The 27,414-nt window shown below is 38.8% G+C and overlaps 1 protein-coding gene across 8 annotated transcripts in view; it reads left to right on the top strand.

Moving 5' to 3' along the window:
- The window catches only part of TCF4 (transcription factor 4), a 349,525-nt gene that overhangs the window by 201,667 nt on the left and 120,444 nt on the right, over positions 1-27,414 (top strand). For 5 of the 8 annotated variants that reach the window (XM_036244527.1, XM_036244524.1, XM_036244525.1 and 2 more), the window contains exons 7-8: positions 25,911-26,040; positions 26,506-26,555. In XM_036244527.1, coding sequence (XP_036100420.1) covers positions 25,911-26,040; positions 26,506-26,555 — 180 coding nt within the window. The remainder of the gene's footprint in view (positions 1-25,910; positions 26,041-26,505; positions 26,556-27,414) is intronic. The other 3 variants (XM_036244526.1, XM_036244531.1, XM_036244529.1) reach the window with 1 other exon arrangement.

The following is a 27,414-nucleotide window of genomic DNA, read 5'->3' as shown; positions in this document are numbered from 1 at the left end:
CAAAGATTAATTTCATATAGAAAGAATATGCTATAGTAATATTAATTAAAAAGTTAGATGATCTTTTTTTCTAGTCTATAGAGTAAAAGAAAGAAGTAGCCCTGGCTGGTTTGGTTCAGCAGTTAGAGCACTGGTGTGGGATGGAAGGGTTGTGGGTTTGATTACTGGTCAAGGACATGTACCTGGATTGCAGGTTAGATCCCCAGCCCTGGGCGGGGTCATGTGGGAGGCAGCCAGTCAACGTGTCTCTCTCACATCCATGCCCACCCCCCCTTTCTTCCCTTCCACTCTATCTAAAAGTCAATGGAAAAATATCATCCGGTGAGGATTAACACAAAAAAAGGAAAGAAAGAAATGTAACCATTAAAGAGCTACAAAGTGGCTAATGATGGCCAGGATTTGGCTTTCTGCCTCCTGGACATGCTGTCTGTTCCACAAAATAAAATCAAGTTCACCACAGTATGGAATTACCACTTATTTTAATATTAGTAGCATTTATTTAATTGGTTTTTATAGATATTCAGTTCCCCAAGGAAAATGCATATTTTCTCTTAAAGGGGGTGATTGATGTGGAGGACACATTGGAACAGTGGTAACATGATGGGGTTTAAAGTCATTCTTGGTACAGTCAGGTTGGCATGATTCAAGGCCATGGAATTTTAGGAGCTCTTTGATACCTTTATGGAATGCACCCCAGTAACTGTTATCAGTTCAGTATAAGCATAATTATTTAAAAATTATTTGTTCCCACTTGTGCTTGACTCCGATTTTTCCTGATAATAATAGGATAAAGTGAATTATTTTATTCCGTATTCCAAGAAAAATAAGCCCTTTAGGTAGTGGGAGGGTATAGGGATTATTCCCAACTGTGGCTGGTTTTATAGTCATAAGACGTGTGTATGTGTGTGTGTGTGTGTGTGTGTGTGTGTGTGTGTTAGTAATATGTTCTTACATTGAAATAAGAATTGCTGTCTCACCAGTTTTTTTCTATCTGTTCTCAGAGAAGGTGCTTAATCCTTTAACTCCCATTGCCTCTTTCTACATTTTACAAATCTAATTCATAGTTTTACTCAAATTTCACAAGTTGTTCCAATAACAACATATATAGCTTTTATTCTTGTCCAAGATACAATCCAGGGTCACAGGTCATATTCATTGTTGTTTCTTTAGTTCTTTGAATCTAAAAGTTTTTATTTTATGAAGCTTACCAAATGGATCAGAGGCTATATGAATCAGTCATAACCTGTTGGTGGAGAGTCAGTTCATTGAAAAATACAGGTGGTTAGATGAGATCTGAGGATGGTGGGGCAGACAGTACTCTGACAGTGTGAAACTTTCAGTTTTACGGTTCATTGATACCCAGAGTTCAGTTCCCCAGGTATTACTCAAGTCTGCTGTACCTTTCTTACTGGGCCACATGAATGAAAGGTGGAGGTAGCAAGTCCTTGCTAAAATTCTGACATAAAAGCTAAGCTCTTAAATTACTATTTGAAAAAGTGGTTTTTCTAATGTCTTTAAAGAACAAAAACAAAACTTGACTATTTTGATGGTGAAACCTGCATGCTGTGTTTTAGATTAATGTCAGAGGCATAGTGAGGTTCCCGAGGGAGGTTCTCCACAGGCATCAGGGGTGTGTCCACACGGGGTCCTGGACCGGTCTGCGGTGACAGTGGTGGTCATGGCGTGCCACCGTCAAGTCTGGTGAAGTGATGGGCTGTGAGACCTGCATGTGGAGAAGAAAGCCCTCTGCCCTTGAAGAGCCATTTGAAAGTCAGAGATTTGAGTGGATGATGGCTGAGATAAGACAGCTCTTCTATGGACACTTAGGTTTGAGCAGGAAACAAGGAAGAAAAGAAGTCAGACTCCAGGTTCTAGGCCAGCTTCTGCGTTAACTAACATTTTAGTCTAGTTACAAACATCCCCAAAGCCCTACCTTCTTGCAAGCCTCAAAGTGCCTCGTGATAAAACCACGTAGCATGTTCTTTCCTTACTTTCATGTCTTTCCTGAAATAACACATGGATACATTCTTAAAATTCATACACTCAAATATGTTGAGTAAAATTTTAAAGGGATAACTACTGTACTGTACTGCATTTATTGATAAGTGGGAGAGAATTTAGGAAATTTCTCTTTCTCTCCCCACCCCCATTTATAAAGATGTACTTGTGTGGCTTCAGTACGATTTTACACTTTTAAAATATATTCTTATTTATTTTATTCTTAGGGTTGTTTTTGTTTATTTGTTTGTTTGTTTGTTTTGTGGTATGTGCCCCTAGAGGGAACCCAACCTGGACTCTCTGGTCTGCAGGCTGACGCTTAACCGCTGAGCCAAACTGGCCAGGGTGGTTGTTTTTTTTTTTTTTTTTTTTTTTTTAAGATTTTTCTCATATAAGTTTTAATTAGTTAGCTGGTATATAGAAAAGTTGGTGTTTTTTTCAGCCAATTGCGATTTTTAAAAATGTTTTTATTGATTTTTTAGAGAGACATAGACATCTGTGTGAGAGAGAAACATCTATCGGCTACCTCCTGCATGCCCCCTACTGGGGATCAAGCCCATAACCTGGGCATATGCCCTGACAGGGAATCGAACCGGGACCTCTCAGTTCATGAGATGGCGCTCAATCCACTGAGCCACACCTGCTGGGCATGATTAAGATTTTGTAGAAAGAAAATCATAGGCAAATATTTACAGTGTTGTTTCTTTGAGTATCTTTTCAATTTATTTCTCTGTGCCAGTATATTGGCAAGAAGCACAGGTTAATTGTTAAAAGAAAAAATGGGGACACAGGTCAGCTTTGCTTTTTCTGAGTTGAGCAGAAACTCCTCTAGTGCTTCACCAGTAAATAAATGAAGTTCTAATAGATTGAGAAAACTTTCTTATGATCCATGTCTTCTTAAGATTAATATGTGTGTATGTTTTCAAACTAAAGCTATATATATATATATTTAAAAACTTTGTCATACTAGCCCGGCCAGTGTAGCTCAGTGGATTGAGCATCCACCCATGCACCAGGAGGTCGCTGGTTTGATTCCTAGTCAGGGCACATATGCAGGTTGTGGACCAAGTCCCCAGTGGGGGGCATGCAGGAGGTGGCCAATCAATGTTCTCTCTCATCAATGTTTCTCTCTCTCTCTCTCTCCCCCCCTCTCCCTTCCTGTCTCTCTCTAAAAAAACAAAAAATCAATAAAGGAAAAAAAACGACTTTGTCATACTAAGAAGAAAACTCCTGAGATAAACCCTGCTTTGGCCTTTTATATAAAAATTATTTTCATAAGTATATGTTTTTTTGTATTTATTAACAATTTTATAGAAGCTTGAAAATCAGCATTTAATATAAAATGGAAAACAGGCTTATCCCCAGATTCTGTGACTGAGTTCACTATGCCCCATGTGGTCTAGGGTTTTTGTTTGTTCAGTGTTCTACCTGGAGAGTAGCCTGTCATGTTCTTTTCTGGTTACTTTGCCTAGTTGACATCTCACCTTAATGATGCACATGTCCAATGCATCGGGAAAATTTCCTGCTTCCTACTGTACCTTAAAATAGCTTATGTTAGACTGAATTTTTTGACATTTGGGAGAAATTGCCTGGAGCTAGTTCTTTAGAATTGTATTTTTTACTAATTTTGAAATTTCTAACTCAATGTATATCAGTTGTAGTTTATATTGCCCTAGGAAACATTTATATTTAAACTTTATAATTTATTGCATAAAATTATACATACAGTTGTCGTACATTAAAAAAAATTCCTTATCTACATCTAAGATTTTTGTCCAGATACAGTTTGTAATCTTGCGGATTTATTTTCATTCTTTGCCTTTTTTCCTCTGTTCTTTTTTCTTTTTTGTCTTTTTTCTCTCTGTTATTCCTTCTCTCAGATTTGCCAGAGATTTGTCTTTTCATTGGTCTTTCAGAGAACTTTCTTTTGGTTTTATTGATAATCCACATTTTATTTTTATTGCGTACATTTCTTTTAAAATTATATCGCCCTGGCCAGTTTGGCTCAGCGGTTAGAGCGTCGGCCTGCGGTCCGGAGAGACCCGGGTTCGGTTCCCGCTAAGGGCACGTACTTCAGTTGCAGTTTGTCCCCGGCCCTGGTTGGTCGTGCGGGTGGCAGCACTCGATGTGTCCCTTCACGTCGATGTTTCTCTCTCTCTCTCTCCCTTCCTCTCTCTCCCTCCCACTTTATCTGTACAAAAAATGGAAAAATATCCTCAGGTGAGGATAAAAAAAAATAAAATAAAATTATAATTAATCTGTTTAGTATTTTGGACTTTTTCAAGTATTTTGTATTGTGTGCTTTTTATATTGTATATAAATTTTTTATTTTTACATATTGTAATATGCAGTTTTAGGGCATACTTTTTCATTTGATTACTGCTTTGGCTGCATCCCATCAAATTTTTTATGTAGTGCTATTATTGTTGTTGATTTCTGTATTTTAAATGTCATTTTAAAATTCCTGTCTAGCTTAAGCAATTTAAAACACTGTTTTAAAATTTCCACTTTAAATCTTTTTGTGTATAATTTGTTATTTTATTGCATTTCCAATGGGGAAATGTCATGGGTATTTTCTACTTTGGAGTGACATAGTGAGATTTTCTTTGTGGCTTCATTCACTATCATGAGTATTTTAACATTCCACATGCCTTTGAAAAGAATGCATACTCTCAGTCCTCTCTATTTTAATATATTAAACAGCATCTTATTTTCAGTCTGCCTGCTTTAAATTTCTGATTTGTTTCAGTCTTCCATTTTGATTATGGATTTATCAGTTTCTCATATATTTATAGTTCTAAAATATACCTCAAGACTGTGTCATAAATAGATATTAGAGGTTCATGAATATTTTTTTTTTTTTGGTATGCTAGCAGTTCCATTGTATTAAATATTCTTCTTTTTTAAAAATTAATTTTGCCTTGGATTGGATTTCAGTGATAAATTTGCTACACATGCTTTTTATTTTTTATTTTTTATTGACACTGTTATACCCCCATTTTCTCTCCCTAGCCCCATTCCCCGCTCCCTCCAGTTACCACCACACTGGTGTCTGTGTCCATAGGTTACGTATATATGTTCCTTGGCTAATCTTTTTTTTAAAATCCTCACCCAAGGACATTTTTCCATTTTTTGTTCAGACAGAGTGGGAAGGAGAGAGAGAGAGAAAAACATCAACGTGAAAGGGGCTGCCTCCCGCATGACCCAACCAGGGCCGGAGACAAACCGAAACCGAGGTACGGCCCTTAGCGGGACCAGAACCCGTGTCTCTCTGGACCGCAGGCCGGCACTCTAACCGCTGAGCCAAACCTGCCAGGGCTTTGGCTAATCTTTTCACCCTCCTTCATCAGTCTCCTCTACCTCCCCCTCCCCACGACCGCTGACATTTATCAGTCTGTTCCATTTATCTATACCTCTGATTCTGTTTTGTTCATCAGTTTATTTTGTTCATTAGATGCCACATAAAAGTGAAATCATATGGTATTTGTCTTTCTCTGACTGGTTTATTTCCCTTAGCATAATAATTTCCAGGTTTTCTTTTTAATTTTATCTTACATATATTTTACATCATTTTGTTTTCTGTATGTCTGTTTTATTCTTGGTGATCTGTTACATTTCTTCTCGGTGGAACTTTCCATTTTTCTAGCCCAATGTGATAGCCACTGTAACTTAATTGGAATAAAATCTGAAAATAAACACAACAAAATGAGGTTATATTTATAGTCATTAAAATATATTGAACTTATTCTTGCATGCTAACTTTTATATACTCCAAGTTCTTAATTAATATCTTTCCTTTTCCTGACTTGATCACATGGCTTTCGTTACATTTCTTTGCTTCTGTTTTTTCCCCAATGATATGAGAATCACACATCTTATTTTTTTTTTTATCATAAAACTTTCTCTTTCATTTTTAACTCACATATTTAAAATTGTATTTTTCTATCACAGTCTAGAGCTGGTCAGTACCTATACCTTTCCTTAATCAGGTAAGAGTGATTCTTAGCATATGTTTTCAGCCGCCCTTAGCGCACTTTTAATTCCCCAGCTTCTGCTTTGCAACTTCTCCTGTACCTTCCATATTCAGACTGGTCTGCTTCCTTCTTCATTTTCCTTTTTATTTATTTATTTTATCACATCAACAGTTGCATAGACATTACTCTAAGGTTTCTTTGCCACATTCTACTATTTCATGCCCTTTTTTCCCACTTATTTTTGTCATTGTGTGGTTATACCTCCTTATGTAATTTTTTAGAAGTGTGGGGATATGCATTTTCAGAATTCTCTTATTTTCCATATTGTCTTTATTATTTTCCATATTGTCTTTTTTTGAGCAATATTTTGAGTTCAGTTTGCTAGATAAGGAATTCAGATTTTCAAGCCATTGTGCCCCCTTTCTAATTCTCATTTTTGCCCTGGCTTGTGTGGCAGATTCAAGTATGGCCTCTCAGTTAAACCCTGATTATTACTACATCAGGCCCCCTCCAGCTTCATTTATGTATTGACCCTGGGATTGGAGCACACTGGATTTAGCTCTTTTCTCGAAGTCTTCTGGCTGGGCTTAAGATGCATTTTCCCCCAATTCATTTACTTCTAGCTTCAAAGAATAATTCAAAATTTCTAGTCCATTGAAGGTACTCTTATTTTTTAGCACTTATTTATATGTATAACTCTTCTAAATCTACACATATTTGCACTCAGGTGCTGGGTTGGAGGGAGAGTAGAAGTATTTGTTCAATCCATCATCCCAAGCAGCCTTTCTACATAGAATTTTAAAAAAAATATTGTGATAAAAAGCACATAACATAAAATTTACAATTGTAGCCATTTCGAATCAGTACACTAGCACTGTTATATTCACATATTTGGACAACCGGTCTCCAGAACTTTATCTTGCAAAACTGAACCTCTTCACCCATGAAACAACAACTCCCCATTCTTCCCTCCTCTCCAGCCTCTGGCAACCACTATTCCACTCTCTGTATGAATTTGACTTCTGTAGGTACCTTATATAAGTGGAATCATATGATATTGGTCTCAGTTTATGTAATATAATGTCCTTAAGATTCATCCATGTTGTAGCATGTGTCAGAATTCCCTTCCTTTTTCAGGCTTAATAATATTCCATTGTGTGTACATACCACAGTCTGCTTATCTGTTCATCCATCAGTGAGAACCTGGGGTTGATGTCACCTCTTGGCTGTTGTGCTGCTCTGAACAAAGATATACCTGTCTAAAGTTGTATGCCTCCTAAATCATTCAAATATAGTAACAAAGGGGACACTGCTATTATCCTCACCTTATAATTTACAAAACTAGAAGTTCAGAGTTATTTTATTCATTTATTCTTTTAGTTATTTAGTCATTAATTCAGCTGTTGAGTTTTTATTGACTATCTGCTATTTATAAGTAGTACTAGATGCCGAGGGCACAAAGACCCCAACTTGTAGAACCTTGCGGTGGAGGGTATAGGCAGGCGGGTAACAACATGGACCTGAAATCATCATTCCAGCTTAGGGTGATTCTCAGCACCATGCATGCGTGAGACATGTGCTAAGTGCAGGGGAACATGGGAGAGGCATCTCTACATCCGGCTGATGATCAAGGAGAGACTTCCCAGCTGAAGTGTTGTCATTTACTGAAATGCATGCAGTAAACGTAGGCGTGTAGATGCAGAGTTAACTGTTCTCCTCCCCCCACCTAGCACAGTGTCTGGCCCCTGGTTGTTGGCATTTCAAAAAAATGAAAAACAGTGAACGAACAAAGAAAGTTTTCTGACTCTCACTCAGCGCTCATTTTACTCTAATATGCCTCCTTGGGTCACATGTGACAAGTTGTCCATGGGGATCATTTCTTACTCCTCCAAGCAACTCCATGAACAGGTAGAATTATCATCTCCATTTCATAAATGAAGAGGCTAAGTCTAGGGAAGTTAAGTAGCTTGTCTAAGAAGACTTGGACTCTGGTCCCTCTGCCACACCTAAAAAGCAAGATCCTTCATGGCTGTTTACCTGCTTCACCTAGATTCTTTTTATCTATCTATCTAGCTAGCTAGCTAGCTAGCTATTCTTACCCAGAAAGAAACATCGACGTGAAAGGGACACATTGAGTGGCCGCCACCCGCAGGACCAACCAGGGCTGGGGACAAACTGCAACCGAGGTGTGCGCCCTTAGTGGGAACTGAACCCAGGTCTCTCTGGACCGCAAGCCGACACTCTAACCGCTGAGCCAAGCTGGCCAGGGCTCACCTAGATTCTTTTGGGCTGTTTTCAAACTCTTTCCTGCCCTCTGAGCATCCTATGTTTACTGAGATCAGGTATCCACATCTCTTGCAGGAAGTATAACTTTCTGCCCCCTGGTGTAGGTATTAGGAAGCACGAAGTGGCCAAAGTGAAGGGTAAAAACAAAACCTCAGAAAACCTCAATAATACCAAAACACCGTGTATGAATAAGACTTGATACTCCCTGTCTGTGCGATTTATTCAATTGGAAATACGTTAGTAATCCAGATTTGAATCAGGACAGGCAGTGCTACTTAAAATGTTTCATTCAATGCAAAGAATTTAAGAAGAAAGGAAACATTTTTCCCTAGACCAGCACATAGTATCTTACAGAATGATTCACATATTATATATAAAAGAAAACATGTTTTGCAATTTAACCTTTACATACTTACATTCTATCTCTTTCCTCTTCTGTGTTTTCCAGCCTAGTAACTGGCCCTTTGTTAATGGTCTCTTTGCCTGATCCACATTTTAGCTGACTTTCTTTTCCTGCAGATTGGTACATTTTATTCCTACCTATCAAGACTCTCTCATCCCTTTCTTCACTCTCTGAGGCCTAATTAGCTCTCTCTGAGCTCTGACGTCTGCTGGACAGTTGTCATTTGCACTAGCACACATATCCTAGTGCCCTAAAATCCTGTTTGGGAAAATGATTCACATGGTGAGGGCCCACTGTGAATTAAAAGGGCCCCTTAGGAGGGTGCACTTAGAAAGTCCTAGAGTGATGATTACAGCTCTTTGCTTAGTTGATTGAATTCTCCTCTGTTTTAACCTAAGGTTGGGGGTCAGCACGGGCTTGTGGGGAGAGCCCTCATCCCCCGAAGCCCTATTCTCCTGCAGCGCACAGGCTGGCCAGGGTGGGCCAGGAGCTCTGTGTGGGAAGCAGCAACCTCCTCTTGATCTATTGCAGGATGAGTGAAAAAACTCTGATGTTCTGAAAGCCAAAAATGCACAGCTTGCCCTGACCAGTTTGCTCAGCGGTTAGAGCGCTTGTCTGCAGACTGAAGGGTTTTGGGTTTGATTCTCAGTGAAGGGTATGTACCTGGATTGCAGGTTCGATCCCCAACCCAGTCGGGGTCATGCAGGAGGCAAGCGGTCAGTGTGTCTCTATCACATCGATCTTTCTCTCTCCCTCCCTCCCACTCTGTCTACAATCAATGGAAAATGTCCGCGGATGAGTACTAACAGCAACAAATTGCACAGCTCTTTTCTACTGTAGACGGACAGACTGATGTTTGAGCAGTAGCCAGATAACCCAGTTTAGCGAAGTACTGAATTTTGACTTCTATTAACACTTAATGAATACATTTTTATTTATGTCAGTGTAAAAAAAAAAATCCAGCTGCTGTCTTTTTTTTTTTTTTTGCCTTAATGCCAAAATTAGAGTATTTAAATATTTTTAAATTTCATGGTGAGCACCTGTGAGGTGTGAGCGCAGTATGGATTCGCAGGGGGAGTTGATGAGGTTGGTTGCTTTATGTGTTTGCGGGGAATGTGTGTTTTCTTGCAAGGGGCTGTGGTGTGCTCCCTGACTGTTCACGGACTGCAGGCAACTTTCACTCTGTCTTTGAAAGGGACTGAGCGTCCCGGCACAGGGGCAGAGGGACTCAGTGATGAGCCGGTCCTCAGGTCCTGTGGGACTTCTGGTTCTTTCTCTAACCTTTAGTGTGGTGTCTCAGAGGAATTTGTCTCTATGCCAGTTAAAAAAATTCTGTAACTCTAAGGAAAGGACAGAGTATAAATCTTAGAGGAGTCTGCAGTTTTAACCCTCCTGCGGATACTCAGAAGGTAATCTGAGTCAATATCCTGCCTTCAGTTGTAAAACATGGAGAGTTTGTTTATTGACATGTTAAACTTTTAGAACATTTTTATTATGAAAATTTTAAAATTTACGAAAAATAGAAAAAATTGCAAAATGTTCTCCCATGTATCCATCATCCAGTTTCAACAGATGTCATCATTTCCCAAGCTTTTTAATATAACGTCCCTTCCACTTTATGTTTCTGAAATATTTTAAAGCAATTCCTAGACAGCATATTATTTCACCTATACGTTAATTCAGGAGCATGTCTAACAAATAAGCTCCCTACTTTGTTTTTCATAGCCACAAAGTCAGAATCAGCCAGCAAAACTATCAATAATAACTTAAATAGCATCCTGACATTTTCCCTAGTTGTCTTGCAAATTCTTTTTATGGTTGACGTGTTTGAATAGATATCCAAACAAGGTCCACACGTTGTATTTGATTATTATCTCTCCTAAATCTATTAAATATCTGTAACTCTCCGCCTCCCTCCCCTTTTTAATAGTATAACTGGGTATTTTTTTTAATTTTTTAATTTTTTTTATTTTTATTTTTATCCTCACCCGAGGACATTTTTCCATTTTTTGTTCAGGTAGAGCGGGAGGGAGAGAGAGGAACAGAGAAAGAGAAACATCGACGTGAAAGGGACACATTGAGTGGCCGCCACCCGCACAACTAACCAGGGCCGGGGACAAACTGCAACCGAGGCACATGCCCTTAGTGGGAACTGAACCCGAGTCTCTCCGGACCGCAGGCCGATGTTCTAACTGCTGAGCCAAACCGGCCAGGGCTAACTGGGTATTTTTAAAAAATTATATAATACCTTCAATCTAGATTGGGCTGATTCTCTATTTTCCAGTAAACTAATAGTTGAATCTAAAGTTTTCATTAGATGTAGTTCCATTTTTTTTCATGGATTATCTTGTTTACATTTTTGCCTCACACTAACAGATCGATATATTTGGTCGTTCTCTTGTCATGATGCTGAGGTTGATCGGTGTATCTTTGTGCTGCAGTCTGCTCCCCATCATAGTCTCTCAGCATCTGTCACCTGCTAGTTTTAGGATCTATTGATTATTTCATTGGAGGATACAAAACACTCAAGACAAGTAATGAAGTTTTTTCTCCTTATTCTTACCTGGAGTATGAGAATCTATAATTCATTTCTTCTGCATATTTTTACAGTTTTTCTTACTGTATTGTACACTCTGTCTCAGCATACAGGCTGCCTTGCAAAGCTGCTCTGCTGACTTGCGCATTTGTTCATGTTTTCTTGTGCATCCAGAAGTGAAGCTTACATTGTCCTGTAATTTATACCTCTGCTTAGAACAGCCCTGGAACATGGAATGCCATTTACTGAAGGAATAAACTTATGAATTGTACATGTTTTCTAAAGAATAGGAGGCTGCAACTTGACTGAACTGTGAGAGGTTCTTGCTATGGCATAATTCCCTTAAGCCTTTAGCCAGCATTGGCATTTCAGGCAAAAGAATAGAAGTTATAGGAGCTTTGTGGTGTGTGTTGGCAGGAGGGAGGATGGCATATAGGTTTGTGAGTATTTGGATGGGGACAGTATAAAAATAAATAAATGTAAATATATAAAACATCTGTATATACATGAATATGCACACACACAGCTGGTCTGTTCCAGGTTGCCCTTACGGTTTTAAATCTTGTGATTCACAGCCCTAGAGGAACTTGGCTTTGAATGCAGAGCACCATTTTAGAGCAAGGTCACACCGGGTCCTGAGGGAGGTGAGTCTGGCCTCTACCACATGAGTGAAACCTGCAGGTGTGACTAGTGTTTTGAGTACATAAAACTTTCTTCAAATGGCAGTGAAAATTATGTGTCCAACTAGGTAGTTTACAAACCAAAACAACCAAAAATGCTAAGGCAAACTGGACATGTTCAAGGATACGCTGCTCACTTGAGCAGGCCTAGGTATAGATATTCTAGAGGATTTGAAAGTCACTTTCACTTTAAATAGGTTTAGGTGTTGACAGTGTCCCCAGAGTAATGAAAAGATGGTGTAGTAAATTTTCTTGCACACATGCTTCGAGCACTTGCTATAGGAAAAGAACTGTGTAGGCCACAGAACCCTTGGAGTTGTGTGTATTTCAGAGTTCAGCAACTGCATTTTAGGAAGTTAATATGGTCCATGTAACATGTTCTGTGTCACCCCCCAGAGAGCCTGAGGCAGCGTTCCGTAATGAAATAGATGCTTATTTCTACAGCAAACGTGTGAGTACATAGTCACACCTGAAAATTATAGAGACCCTCACATCAGCTCAGGTCAGCTTTGTCCCAAAACTACAGAAAGTTTGCAGAGCTTTTGGAATATCAGAATTGAGGTCAAGAGATTGCGGACCTTAAATAAGAACAATTAAATAAACAAATACCTTTTTTAGAGTAGAAAAAGCAAACAGCATATAAAGCGAAGACTGTTAGAGGATTCTAAGCCCATCATGTAAACTACTTCTTTCCTAGAGTTCACATAAGATTTAGAAATATAAAATATAGAAGGCCTGTCTGCATGGTTAACAGGGGTCTTGGAACAAGTGTAGAAATAGCACCTTTCATCTAAAACTTCGTTCTTCAAACAGTGTATTTCTCGAAGCCTGTTCGGTGGAGAGCGCTGGGCTGTCTGGAAAGGCTGCTGTCGGGGCGCAGGGGAGCTGGCTGGTTTCCACGTGGAGGAAAACAGCATCAGCACGGTGCTCCCCACTGGGCTCGTGGAGCAGACTAGGCGGAAACTTCTTCCCCGCAGCGGGGCGCACGCGCAGCCCTTCTGTAGGTTGGGCAGGTCCCTCACTGGGGAGTCTGGGGCAGGAAAGAGATACGCTGTGTTTACCAGGTTCAGCCCTCTTCTCTATCTTTTTGTAACGAACATTGGTAAATTCTAAATAATGACATAATCTACCTATGAAAAACTGAAATGAAAATCAGTTTATGTATACTTTTAAAAATTAGTCAAGTAGTCTTGTCCCTTTTAAATTGGCTTTGAAAGGTTTATTTCTAGTATTTTCTACAGAAAGCTTTACCTGGAACAAGCATACACGCACATAATCAGATTATTCTTTACCTTGTTTAGACAGAGGTCAAGAAATATTCCTGAAATGAAAGTAGTCTTTATTCTGCCTTTCCCTGCTATCTAAGTTATCTTGCAGAACTCTGTAAAGTTAAAGTGGGTTATTTTATAACAATGTAAGCAATGGAATTTGCCAAAATAAGAAATATTCTAATGAAATATCATGATTTGACTAAGGAATTTTGGAGGAATTGTAAAGAATAGTTAAACCTGCAGGTACTTTTTAGAATAATGGACCGGCCCCGGCTGGTGTGGCGCGGTTGGGTGAGCATTGCCCCAGGCACTGAGAGGTCTCTGGTGCAGGTGCTGGTCGGGGCACATGCCCAGGCTTCGGGCTCCAGCCCTGGCAGGGTGAGCGCTGGAGGCAGCTGATGGCTGTTTCTCTCTCACATTTCCCCCTCTCTCTCTTCCTTCCTTTCTAAAATCAATAAACACACTTTAAGCTTTTAGTGTGTGAGAAAAACCGCGTTATCACTGTGTTCAAATTTATCTTTTCTATAAAGGAATGGTTCATGTTCTTCACCAGTCCGTCTGGTTTTTTCTTATTGTAAGCTAAGAGTTTTATTTATTAAGGGTATCTATCTTTGAACTACTTGTTACAAAGATTTTTTTCAAACTCTTTTGTGGCTTTCATAATGCTTTATAAAAACATTATGTAGCCATAGGTTTCCATATGTTCCTTTAACTTTTCTACATGTAATATTATAGCTAGCAGTGGTTTTCTCTACTTCAGAAGTTTTAAATTGCTTATTTTCTTCTCTTGCTTTTATGTTTTAACCTTTGCATTTAAATACATTTTGGCATAAAGAATGAAGCAAGCACCTACCTAATTTTTTTTTCTTTAAATGCTGAACAAATTTTGAGCATCATTTATTGAAGAATTTTTTGTTTCCTCATTGATTTTAATGACACTTTTATTATAAATTTTTCTATACATTCATTGCTACATCTGCACCTGTTCTGGCAGTTGTACCAGATTGTTGTAACTTACTTTGCTTAAAACATGTATGTACACACGCACACGCACACGCACACACACACACAACATATGTATATGTAGTAGTGTTTCACAACCTCTTTGTAAAAATATTTCTTAACTATAATTATCATGCATTTAGTTTTTCAGATAAAATTTAGAATCATTTTAGAATGTCACGTTCTCCCGTTCTATACTCATTTTTCTCTCTTTGGCATTTTGTTTGTATTTGCGTTAAGAGTTTAATATAATTTTGAGTCATTAGATTAATTTTACACAAGTACTTTCTGGCAAAATATTTGTATGAAAGGTGAACATATTTGGTTCATTTAAAAATTGATATAGGAGATGATTTTGGTGTTTTAGAAGAGTTTGTGTGGGAATAGATAAACCAAAGAACTTATGTGTGTACACGCATAACCGATAGACACAGACAGCAGTGCAGTAAAGGTGGGAGGAGGGTGACAATGGGAGAAAAGGGAGGGGCATCTGTAATAAAAAATGAATGAATTAATAAATAAAAATAAAAATAATAAAAGTGCAAAGAAGCCCTTAACCCCCCCCCAAAAAAGTACAATTCTGTTCTAAATCTGTAAGGTTAGTTGCTCATTGTTAAAATATCATCTTTCTCACGAAGACTGAAAGCTGCTTATAAAATATGTGTGTGAATACTGAGTAAGCAGAGATTGGAGACCGGTTAGTTTACCTAGAAGCGTTTCCTGGAGTGAGTTCTGAGTGGAGTTTCAGAGGAGGGCCAGGTCACCCTTGGAGTGGGAAGCCGCGGAGGTCAGGGCTGAGCCTGAAGCTGCCAGTGCTGGGGTCAGAGAGGAGAAGGCGGTTCGGGGCGGCCGGGTTCCGCGGGACTCTCCGTGTGCTCGGCCACCTTGCGCGGGGGCTTTGGATGAGGAGGTTCTGTGTCCCCAGTGCCTAGAACAGTGGCTGGCTCACAGCTGGTGCGCAGTGCAGCCTCGTGGACTGAATGTGTGGAAGAGAAAGAGGCCTGCACGGTGGATTGCATTGCAGTTGCCTGGGTGGGGGGGTATTTGTAAGCTCCGAAGGTTTTTCTGCTGAGAGAAAAGGAGCAACTCTGGGCTTTGGAAAGCTAAATTCTGAAAGTAGTATATGACCATCGAGGGTGCAGCAGGGGTGACGGGGAGACTGAGGGGTGGGATGGCTTCTATAACATTCTGTGGCATTTCTACCGTGGCAAAGTAATTGAACTTTGAGGGTATGTGCTGTAAAACACTATACCCTCATCCTAGAAAAGGGGTTAGCAAATTATGTCCTGGAGCCAAATCTGGCCCAGGGCCTATTTTTATAGATAAAGTTTTATTGGAACCCGGCCCTACCTGTTCATTTATGCAGCATGCATGGCTGAGTCAGTGATGCAGCAGCAGAGCTGAATAGTTGCAGCAGAGATCTTATGGCTGCCATTAAGATCTCTATGACTGCAAGGTTTACTGTCTGGCCCTTTGAAAAATATTTGATGACCTGTCTTAGAACATTGTTCTTAGTGGAGCCGTTCTGGAAACATTCATCTAGTCAGAGAGTTCAGACAAACTGGTATATCAATAGTCTTAAGAAAGTGTACACCATATCACTTCCTGTGAAGAAATTTAACAGACATTTGTATTGTGTTGAAGCTCAGCTCTTCAGTTGTAGCCCTGATGACCTTGCTTCTGTCTCCAGTCTACTGTGGCCATTTCTGTGGCCATTTCTAAGCCACGCTGAGGACCTGCTGTCTTTGATCCTGTCTGAGCCAGTCTATTGTCCAAAGTTAGGAAATTAGAATCAAGTTCAGACTTCTTGCTATCTACTAAGGAGACCAAGACTAAGTTCTCAGCCAGTGGTTTTCATTTCTTCCAGCCACTTTTATACGCTGTGTTCCCCAGAGGAACCGTGCTTTCTGTAACTCTCCACAAACCACTCCTCTTTTTCTCGCGGTGTCTTTGTTCCTCTTTTCCATGGTGTCTTTTCTCCCGGGGTGGCATCACCGCATCTGTCACTCTGGGGAGTACCGGCATCACCCCGGTTGTCCAAGTTCTCTCTAGAACCTGGCCACATTGGGTGAATGGTGGACTATTTGACAAGGCAAACATATTTAGGGAAGTCCAATTATTTCTTTTTTTAATGATTCAACTAAATTTTATTTTATTTATTTGTTTTTTAATAGGTTTTATTGACTTCTTTTGTTTTTAGAAAGAGATAAGGAAGAGAAATAGAAACATCGACATGAGAAAGAAACATCTGTCAGTTGCCTCCTACACGCCCCCTACTCAGGCTCGAGCCTCAAACCCCAGGCATGTGCCCTGACCAGGAATCGAACCGGGACCTCTCAGTCCATGAGATGACACTCAATCCACTGAGCCGCACTGGTTGGGCATTCTTTTTTTTGTTTAAAGTATCACAGATGTCTCCCCTTTTCTCCCCCATTAACTCCCTCGTGCAATAATTTTTCAACCAAACCAATCATAGATAGACACAAATGTAAACCATCATGTGTGTGTTTAGACAAACACACACTAATTTCTTCTCAGACTTTACAAATGGTGACTCCTTATATTTATTTTAAAGAGTTTAGAGAATAATTTGGGAGCTACAGAATTTTTTGTGGAAAGATGTGTCTTTTACATATTAAGGATCAAATTTTGGGTTTTTTAGTGAAGTATTCATAGGGTGTTCTTAAAAACACTCCAGAGGCACAGGAAAAGAGCTGGTGACCAGGCTGAATAGATAGATTTAGGGATTATATGTCTACTAGGCTAGAGACAGAGAAATTACCTTCATGATGGTAATTAGCGAAATCATTAAGCATATTTTGTAGTTGATTAATCAGTTATTGTGGACATACTATGTATCAGGGCCTACGGTGCTGGATGCCAGGAATACAAAGATGACTGCAGCTCATTTTCTGCCCTTGAGTAACTTCCAGACAAGAGGAGAGAAATCAGATGAATAAACACTTTCTTGCCGTGAATTATGAGAAATGTTACAGCAGGTGATTTTTGTCAGATGAAGGAGAAAGAAAAGTCTGGAAGGAAGAGGACTGAAATGTGAGAGGATTAAAATGAGAGCAGGCTGGGGAAAAGAAATAAAAAACAGAGAGAAAGTAAAAGAATTGACTTCATTGGAGAAGACAGTTGACCACACCATGGGAATCAAGGGCTGAGTAACAAGAGGCTGTGGCGGCAGACGCACAGACCAAGACCTGAGGTCTACATTGCGATGTCACTCGAGGGCGTGTTGTTTCATAGCCAGCACCTCCTCGGCCCGTTTGTATGGTATACACTATGTATGATGCTTAGATATAATGACATACCACATTGTATTCTAATTTATACAGTAATGTTATATAGCATTGTATTCGTGGATAGCGAGATATTTTATGTATACAGTATTATATAGCAACACTCTTTACCAAGGAGTACTTTATCAAGGCTAAGTAAGCCCCAGGAACTTTGCTAAGCACTTTGTATTATCTAAGTTAACTCATACCGCAGGTAGGTGTACTTGTGCCAGCCTTGCCCAGACAAGAAGCCTGAAGCCGGCACAGGCGAGACGGGCTGCCGTTGTCACCCAGGGGGCAGGTGGCACTCTCAGTCACGCATGTGCTGCTCTGCCAACTCAGAGGCTTCTCTGGGTAAGTTTCAGAGGTGAGCTTTTGATGTTAAGATGAACTGAAGAGAAACAGATTGACTCCTCCTAATGGCTGGGGTGAGGGCAAGAATAAAACCAACAGTAAGGAGTAGAGGGAGGGAGTGTGAGGGAGAAGACAAGCACAGGCTTTGAAGTCAAGCCTAAGTGAATTCCCATCCTGGCTCTGCTGCTTGCCAGCCACATGGGTCAGGCAGCGTTCCCACGCTAATGTCCTCGTGTGTACAATGGGGCTCATATCTTCTGCCTTGTTAGTATGTAAAGGATCTGCAGCTGTGTCTGGCTCATAGCAGACACTCCGTTGCAATAGCTGCTGCTACTACTACACTTACTCAGTTCCCACGACTCTGATTTCGCATTCTTCCTCCTCCTCTTCATACTATTACTGCTGCTGCGGCTGCCACTACTGCTATTATTAGAGCAGCAGTAGTTGGAATGACTGATGGAACAGATTTACGCTAAAAAATCTAGACTAGTTACTTAAGTTCTTGATTTGATCAATAGCAATAACTCTTCTGCATTCATCTCAATATTTAATGAACAGTTGCCATGGCAGGTCTCTGGGCAAGCTCACTAGGGGGATGAGACCTGAATAAGTCATTTCCGCTTTTAACTGGTATATAAACTGGTGTGGCCTTTGTACTACACATTTTTGATAAGCCATGTATTCAAGAAAGAGAACTTTGGGAGGTGATCTTAATGCACATTCAAAGCAGACCCACTTGAGACAGGAGGCCGTGCTGAGCTCTGGAAGGATAGTCAGGGCTTAAATAATTTCATGATGATTCGAAATTTCTTGTCTAGTTCCTGCTTCTCCAGATAACCTCAGGTTTCTCATGTTATATGGTAAGCTTGTCACCTTATATACAAATTCAGATAGTTATCAGGATACTTTATTTTAGTAAATCTTCTAGGCTTCGTTGTCAGACTGTAATTGAGCAGCTTTGCCAGGTACTGGGTAAGCAGGATGAATGAAATCCCAGTCCCTGCTCTCTGGGAGGATGATGTCTACATGAAAATGGTTGTTATAGATAGATCCTTGCTCAGAGGGGAAAACATTTACAACAGCCTTGAAATGGAACCTTCCCCACCCAATAAGAAGAAGACTGACATGTGACAGTTGGGTGTTTTTTAAATTTAACTAAAATAGCAACCTGGACAAATATACTCTTCAGCACATTTATTGTAGCCACATGTTTATATTTATAGGAGAATTGGTGCTAATTCCCTGGTATGATAATAGGTCTTACTCTAATTGTTCTATTTTTACACTAGGACAAAATTGCTAAGAGAAACATGTTAAGGCAAGTAGTGATTATAACATACTTATCAAATTATATATTAAAGAAACTTCCTGAACTGAGAAGGAGCATAATCTGAAAAGAAAGTAGTTACCTTAAATTCTATATTGTTTATATCAGACTTCTTCAAATCTACTTTTATTATAGTAGATTTTATTATAGTTACCGATTGCTTTGGTGTCTTCTTTTTGCTAAATTTCTACCTTCTCACTAACAAATGCAATCCTCTCTTCAATATGTAATAGATGACATGGGAGGCCAGAATGGATTTTCAGAAACCATAGAAAGACCTCCTCACTTTATTGTATACAATGAATAATGTTTGTTTGTTTTTAATTTGAGAGGTAGTCAAATAGATGAATGCACAAATCTTGCCAACCCTTGGGCAGATGTAATTTCTGTACCAAAATGCATGAGTTTTTATTTGACTATCACTCTGTTTTATACATTAAGTAATAGTTACCATGGTAACCTTTACATCACATTATAACATTTAAATATAAGGTGATGTGTTTATAGGAAAAGGACAGTATATTTGTATTTCTTAATATTTGATGAAATATAATCAGCACTAAAATAGATAACTTTGTAAAATGTCACTTGGCTTCTCTGGGAGTTATACACATTTCCAACCAAAACTATGAGGCACATGCATTTATATATTGTGATGTAATGGGGGAATAAATTTTTTTAAAGTAGCACTTGGTAAATACCACATAACATTGATTAAAGGCCTGTAATTGGCCTTGCACGGAGAAAAACAGAATTGGACCTATTTGAAGTCATTTGTCATTGGGTAAGACAACAGGAAGAATTTGAATTGAACATCACATGATTGATAAAATTCAATCAAGTACATTTTTTGTTTTTGCATACTTAGGCAATACCTAGTATGGCTAGTTTTGTTCTCACGTAGAGTTGAATTAACAGTCACAGTTTTCTCATGTTTGCAAAAGCAGAATTAAAAGGGCCCTTGAAGGATTCCTTGTGACAGTTCTAGGAAAATGCTTATGCTGAAATTATTGAGATCGATATTGGCTAGTTTCTTTATTAATTATGTACCAAAGCTAACCATTTTTTGTTTCCAGTGTAACTCTGGGCCGTTCGGCAATATAATCACAATTTATTTAACTCCTTTTCAGTGTTTTTTATAGTGGCTTTTCAAAATTATTGTCTCAGTGTATACTTTTCATCTGAAAGTGGAGAAGATCTAACTGACAGTTATTCACCACTCTCGAGGAATCGTTTAAATAATCCTCAGTGCGTTGTAATATGGGCTTGGTGTTGGAGGAGCAGAGGAGGGAGGGTGACCATGTGCCAGACACCAGCTCTCCTGGACACTTTACATATGTTGTTTCGCCTGTTCCTGATGACACTATGATAGAGCTTTTATTCCTTTTTTACGGAGGAGGACATTGAGGTCGAGAGCAGTTGCATACCTGACCCTCAGTCACATTGCTGCGTGCCTCTAAGCTAGAGTTGGGTAGATCTGTCTGACCCCCAAACCCCTCCCTTTTTTCTTAGGAGATTCAGATTCTACTTCTGACTTTTACAGTGGAAATAGAGAACACTGACCAAAAGTCCTGAAAAGAAAAGCTTTGCTAAATGATAATTTTAATAATCTGCGTTTCTCTGCAGCACAATGACAATCTGTTAAGTCCCTTACGGAGAGTTATCCTTACCATTTTATCTTTCTGAATGTCCCTAGCTCTCTTTGGTTGAAACCAAGCAGGGGACAGAAATAAAAATAAACCAAAAAGGTGCATTCCGGGAACTTCAGTTCAAGACTAAAGACTGTCCATAGACTGACCTTCAGTTTTGAGTTTTGAAGTTCAAAAGTGGACAGGTGGAAATACTGTGTTTTTCATTGCCCTTTGGTGCGAGATATATTCTATGTTGCAGAGTAAGTGCCAACAGCAGCAAAATTATCGTCCCCTCCTGCGACTATAGTAAGTCAGCAATGGCCCTTCTGTGGTCAAAATGGCAAATTCAGCAGCAGCTATTCGACAGGGATTTGCAAAAACTACCCCGTGGCTGTTAGGAATCTTATTCAGCAGTGTCTTTGAAAACCCAATTCTGTGCAGAATTGACTGTAGAAATGACCTCGGTTGTACTTTTTTTTTTTCTTTTAAAGAGTTTTAAACAAATCTAATTTGTAATTTTTCTCAATGTGAATTTTGTACTTTGCACTGCAAAGTCTATTAGGTACCTATACAGATATCCAGTATTCTTAAATTTAACATGGTTCAGAATTTTCTTTTCATGTTAATGTAAAGCCTTCCAAAATTCCTGGCTTTATAGAGTCAGTTCGCTATACAAAGCCACTATACATCACTTAGGTTTGTGATGAAAGAATGGAATTGCAGCTGTGTGAGTACTAGAATACCCAAACATGAATTAGACTCCCAAGCATTTGGCAATAGTTCAGAAAAGGATCTTAATCTGGTTTCATCTGAGACTGCTTTTCTCTGTTCTACAACATCCCCCCAAGATGTTGTGTCTGATATCGGAGCTCAACGTGATGGGAGTGATGCGGAATCAGAGAAAGCCCTAAGAATCCAGGGGCGCATTGCCTTTCCCCAGAGGTTTTTTTCCCTTCTACTGCTTTTCTTCCTCTCTCCCAGATTCCAACTCTGCAATTCAAGGTCATCCACCTATTAGGTGAATTAATTATAAGCCAGAAGAGCAACATTCATTGTACTCTCATCTCACTCATATCTATAATTAAGGGTAAATATAATCTTCCTTTTAAGAAATGTACCACCCACCCATTGCCTTTAAAGTGCTGACTGAAATGAAATGATAGTTTAGAGCAAGATGATTTTAGTTTAACAAGAAAAAAGTTAATAATTTAAGCTTGAAGCAGTCAGTTCTATTTCTGATTACTATTCAGTTTTAAATCTACTTTGATATATATGCTGCTTTTCTGTTACTCAAGTTTAATTCATGGTTTGCATAAGCCAAGTTCAGTGGTTGATCAAGGATGTTAAAAAGCTCCCCTGAAAGAAATGGGAGCAGGGTTGAGAATGTGTTAGAAAGACAGTCTGAGACCCAGATCTGATGTAAAACAAACAAAAATTTTAATTGAAAGAGACCCTCACAGAATGCTGCACTTGGCATTTGAGTGACTGTGTTGGGACTGGCTCTTTGCTGAAAAATTGGCTGCAGGGTAGACACCAAAATATTTAAACCTGATCTACAAATCAGCTTATTTCATACTTTGGTTAGAGTGGTTGAGTCTTAAAATTGCTTGTCTTTCAGTAAAGCAACGAGTGAATAAGGGGAAGGGCTCGTCTCATCACATTGCAGACAGTTAAACAAAATGCTAAACTATGGGTTTAAGATTTACAGGTTAGCTCTTTGAGATGCCACATCTTGCTTCCAGTGTTTCCTGGCAGACGTGGGCAGCCTTCTCCTGGGAGCCAGCATAACCGCAGAGCATGAGCTTGCACAATGTCAAAACCTAAAACCTTGCTAATCCTATTTAAGGCGAAGATGAATTGGCCCATTTTAAAAGTAGACTTTAGCTTTCAAACTTAACTTTTATTAACCATAAATTTATCTTCATATATATATATATTTATTAATGTAGGTAAATTTGTATATAAATGAATTCCTTGTCCATTCTATACAATATTTAATTTACCTTATTAAGTCAAATGCCATTAACTTTTTAAAATTTGTAAACTCAGGTTTTTTAGCTGGTGGAAATTTTTTATCTTTCGCATTGCTGCTGAGTTAAGTGTGTGACGTTAAAGGCCAAACAATAGTCAATGGCCATTGTTTATTTCACAAGTATGCTCTACAATGAGAACACATATATTTTTATCTTAATTTTCCCTAGGGGGGTGATTAAGGCCCCCTTAAGTGTGAGGAAATGCTTATTTTTGTTGCATTAGAAGAATGATTCTGTTGTCCCAGTGAAAAAGAAAAAAGAAGAAACAAGTCTAAAAAGATAGAAACAGGAATGTGTTTTGTAAAAAGAGATTAACGTGAGCCACTAAATGTTCGTAGGGGCTGTCTGGTCTCAGTACTAAGTCACTCCACAGAGTTCATGTGGCTGGCTGCTCATTCGAGAGCTGCATAGATGATTTATTTACAACTGGCCCATGAAATACTTTTCTTTTAAATGAATAACAATAAGGTCAGCCACCGGCAGTTAGCTATCGTCTAGTTACCATTTTATATTTTTCACAGCTCTATTGTGAATGCTGCTAAAATACAGTAGTGCAAGTCTGTTTGTATGGAGACCTCCTTTCTTGGGTATGAAAGCCTTTGCCACTAGCACCAACAAAATAAAGCAATCGTTAAGCTCATTAAACAGACAAGCAAGCATTTTGACATACTTGCTCAGCACTTTTCGAATATTTTGTACAATTTTAGAAAAATGAAAATGAAGAAATGGAGTAATACCTATCTAGAATACAAAGTTATCTGTGCTCACCAGAGGGGAAGGTGGGGGTTGGAGGAGGACTGAGAAGGTAAAGGGGATCAACTGTATGGTAAGGGAAGGAGACTTCAGGTGGTGAGCATACCATAGAGTACACAGATGTCTTATTATAAAGTTGCACACCTCTCTCTCACATCAGTGTTTCTCTCTCTCTCTTCTGCCCTCTCTCCCTCTCACTCTGTCTGAAGATAAATGCAAAAAATGTCCTCAGGTGACGATAAAAAAATAAATAAAAATAAATAGATAAATAAATAAAGTTGTACACCAGAAACTTGTGTAGTGTTACTAACCAATGTCACGCAATAAATTTAATGGAAAACTAAAGTACAAAAAGTTGTCAGTAATATAATTTTGAAACTTTTATTTCCAATGAAATGAGGACTCATTTGCAGATTTACCAAACTATAAGGAGGTTGTGATTTAAATCATTCACAGATGTATTATGGAAATTTAAAAGAAAATTTGGATTTGGACTTAAATAAAAATATAGACTTTGTTAATAAGATTTACCAGGAGTGAGATATTGGGTTGAGATTCTAAAAAATTTTAATCCCATTCCTAAAATGACAGAAATTTGATGTGTTATTGTTGGATTCCTGATTTTGTAGAAAACTATATTACAAAGAGATCTATATTTTAGTTTGTATTGGATAGCATTTTGTCATGTCAGGTTTGGAAGAGACAGAAATTGAGCATGTGGATGTCAGACTTTTATCTGGCATATAATCTGGTTTTTATTAACTATTTATGTGGTAAATATTAAGATACTTGCAATGAGCTTATTAAACAAAATGTGCTTCCAACCTAAAATCTGATCCTTGAAGTTTTATTTTAAAGTAAGGTTTATTATGTATCCCTTCAGAAAGTCTGAAACTGGGATCAGGCAAAAAGGCAAGCTTGTCAGGAGCTGATTAGTCCTTTATCTATCACCCACCCCGCGCTCACAGTCCCTGGGAATGCAGAGGGTCTCTTTATGATATTTAGCTATATGGCAGTGGAAAGGGGAGGTTTGAATTTTTGATTTTCCAGCTTATGGGTCATATTTGACCAACTGCTTTCACTAGCAGACATGCCACTTTGTTGAGCTATTTAGGAATCAAAAAGACTGCCTTAATTTAAAACAAGGACCCTTTGTTTTAGTTGGTGACTGCCTTGTGAAATTTTTCAGTTCTCAGCGGGTTAACCAGGGAACAGGGGCAGAGTCATAATTGGCCTATTTAGAGTATTTTGCATGTGAATAGTGTGTTAGTGAAGCATCCCTAAGTCTGTTGTGAGTGACATGGTGATTAGAATTTAGATTAGGGAAAACACATTCTGTACTTTATCAAGGACAGTAATTAGTTCAGTCAGTAAAAGTTGATTACAAGTAACGATAAAGTTAGATTTTTAGTACTTAATTTTAAAATTTCTTTATGAAATAGTAAATTTGTTCTTAATATAATTGGTAGTATCTACACTTGTTTTCTTGCCTATCAGAATAATTAAAGAACAATGTGTTCAATGCAGAGTATAATCAGGCGATTTATATGTTATGGGTAAGTTTCTATGTAGTTTTTAGAAAATGTGATATTGTATAATCTTTCATATGTCATCATTTTCGAAGGTGTCGTAATTTGTCACACTGTGATAAGTTAATGATATTTGTGAAAGTTTTCTCATGTTCAGGTAAATGTTTAATCTGTGGGGATGTGTTTCAGCCTCCGATAGTCCTCCAGAGGGCATTCTCAAGTTCTTGAATTTGTTCCTGTTAGCTTAGAAAGCCTACTATTTCTATAATTTTGGAAGTTAATGTGAGGATTTGAATTTCCTCCCAGTTCAGTTGACATTTTCTTTTCTGTGGGTGCCGTGTGAATTGGTGGAGGATCACGCTGTGCCGAAGCAAAGGCAGGGTGCTCAGTGGACCTGAGCATCTCTGCGCTCACCCCCAACGTGAGCAGCCGGGAAGTTGTGCGCCTTAGAGAAAGCAAATGCTTCTTGGTTCTTGTTAAGGAAGGGCATGAATAGTTCCCAGATGTGAGCTTAAGTCGAGATAAAGAAAACATTAGTCTTACATAAGTGCCCTTTTCTTTTAAATTAAAATGTTAGTCATCTTAAAAGATTAAACTATCCGCTTTAAAGGGAATCACAATCACCTTCCTCCTTGTTCTCCAAAGTAAAGAATTAAAAATTCACAAACTCTGGTCTAGCTTCTTAGACTGCTTTCTTTTCCCTTTTTGTTTTCTTGTGTTTTAATTGTTTCAGTTAGCAGATGCTGTTTTCTTTATTGCGTTGGTTTAAGTACTAACAATCAGTTGGAGGGTGGTGAAAGTGAAAAATTAACCTTATATGTTTGTTTTCCCTTTTTAACCTTTTAGCAGAGTCTCCTTGGAGGTGACATGGATATGGGCAACCCAGGAACCCTTTCGCCCACCAAACCTGGTTCCCAGTATTATCAGTATTCTAGCAATAACCCCCGGAGGAGGCCTCTTCACAGTAGCGCCATGGGTAAGGTATTCCTCTGTTTGAATGCCTGCGTAATTATTAGGAGTCTTTTCTTTCCTTCTTTTTTTTACTACCACCCTCTCATCCTATCCTCAACCTGCCCCCCTCACCAAAAAAAATCATAAAATGTTGTTCACTTGTCAGGCACTTGACTCCCCGCTGACCCTGGGGGGTATGCTCACAACTTATAGTAGCAGGAGGACTGTTATGGTGAGCGCTTACTACTTATGTTCTCTTGGCTGCCCATAGAAGACATATTTTAAACAATCAAAGCATCAAACAGTTAAATACGTTCACCTTTATGCAAAAAGCAGAATTTTATTTCTGCCAGAATAAAAGATGATTGTGGTACTGACATTTTGCTAAGGTAATGATTTCAGAATATCTGGTCTAATCTAAATGGCTTCGTGGTTTAATCTGCTTTAGTTAGGGACATGGGCAGCTCACAACCTCTTCATTTTCTTTCAGAGGTACAGACAAAGAAAGTTCGCAAAGTTCCTCCAGGTTTGCCATCTTCAGTAAGTACTGCTTGTTTCTGCTTTGTATACTGTGTATTTCATTCTTTTTTTTTTTGAGAGATGTGAGGGCAGTAGGGCTAAATGAGGTTCCACGTGCCAGAGCAGTAGGTTTATCTAGAATGTAGATGAGGAGGGAATGACGTGTGTGTCCGGCCACCTGACCCACGTAGGAGTGATTGATGGCGTATTCTGGAAGACTGGGCCGATGTGTGGATACTCTGCAGGTTAAACTCAAGGGAGCCTTGAAAAGGTGCCTGAAGTTCCAGGAGTTTTACCTGTTCAGAGCTTTCAAGAGAATGAGTATTAGTTTCATGTGCTGGTTAAATGCTTTGTCAGTATTATGATGATTTATGGATTTGCATGCGAAAGGAGATTTGTGGAAAGGATTTAGGAAAAATTTACATGGGTTTCAGCCCAAAGTGCAAAGAGAATGTCTCTATTTTCTAGAGATGTTATTGAGTAAAGACTGCAAAGGTAGCTGCTTCAGTAGCCATTTGTGTCTGGAACACCAGGTGACAAGAGAACCCAGCTGTGACCAAAAGCATTCTGGGTCTTTTTAACAGCTGGAGCTCTATGCAGGAGCGGCTGAGGTCCCTCCAGTCCCCAGCATAGCAAACAGTGGTTGTGATCAAAACAATATAGGAGATATCTTATTTTCATTTGTTATGTATATTTTCAAATTTGAGGTCCTAGATATTTTATTTAGAATTGGTGTATTTCTAATAATTTCCTCTTCATATACAAGAAAAATATGAGTTCTTCTCTTCTTATTTTCTCCTTCTTTTTTCCTCATTCTTCTTTTCTTTCCATGAGCTAGATATTTTAATTTAATTCTTTGTTCTGTGGGACACTAGTATTC

The sequence above is a fragment of the Molossus molossus genome, unplaced genomic scaffold, assembly GCF_014108415.1.
Source record: "Molossus molossus isolate mMolMol1 unplaced genomic scaffold, mMolMol1.p scaffold_m16_p_6, whole genome shotgun sequence".
Lineage (NCBI taxonomy): Eukaryota > Metazoa > Chordata > Mammalia > Chiroptera > Molossidae > Molossus > Molossus molossus.
The sequence above is the reverse complement of the archived record's forward strand: the minus strand, read 5'-3'. Positions and strand labels throughout refer to the sequence as shown.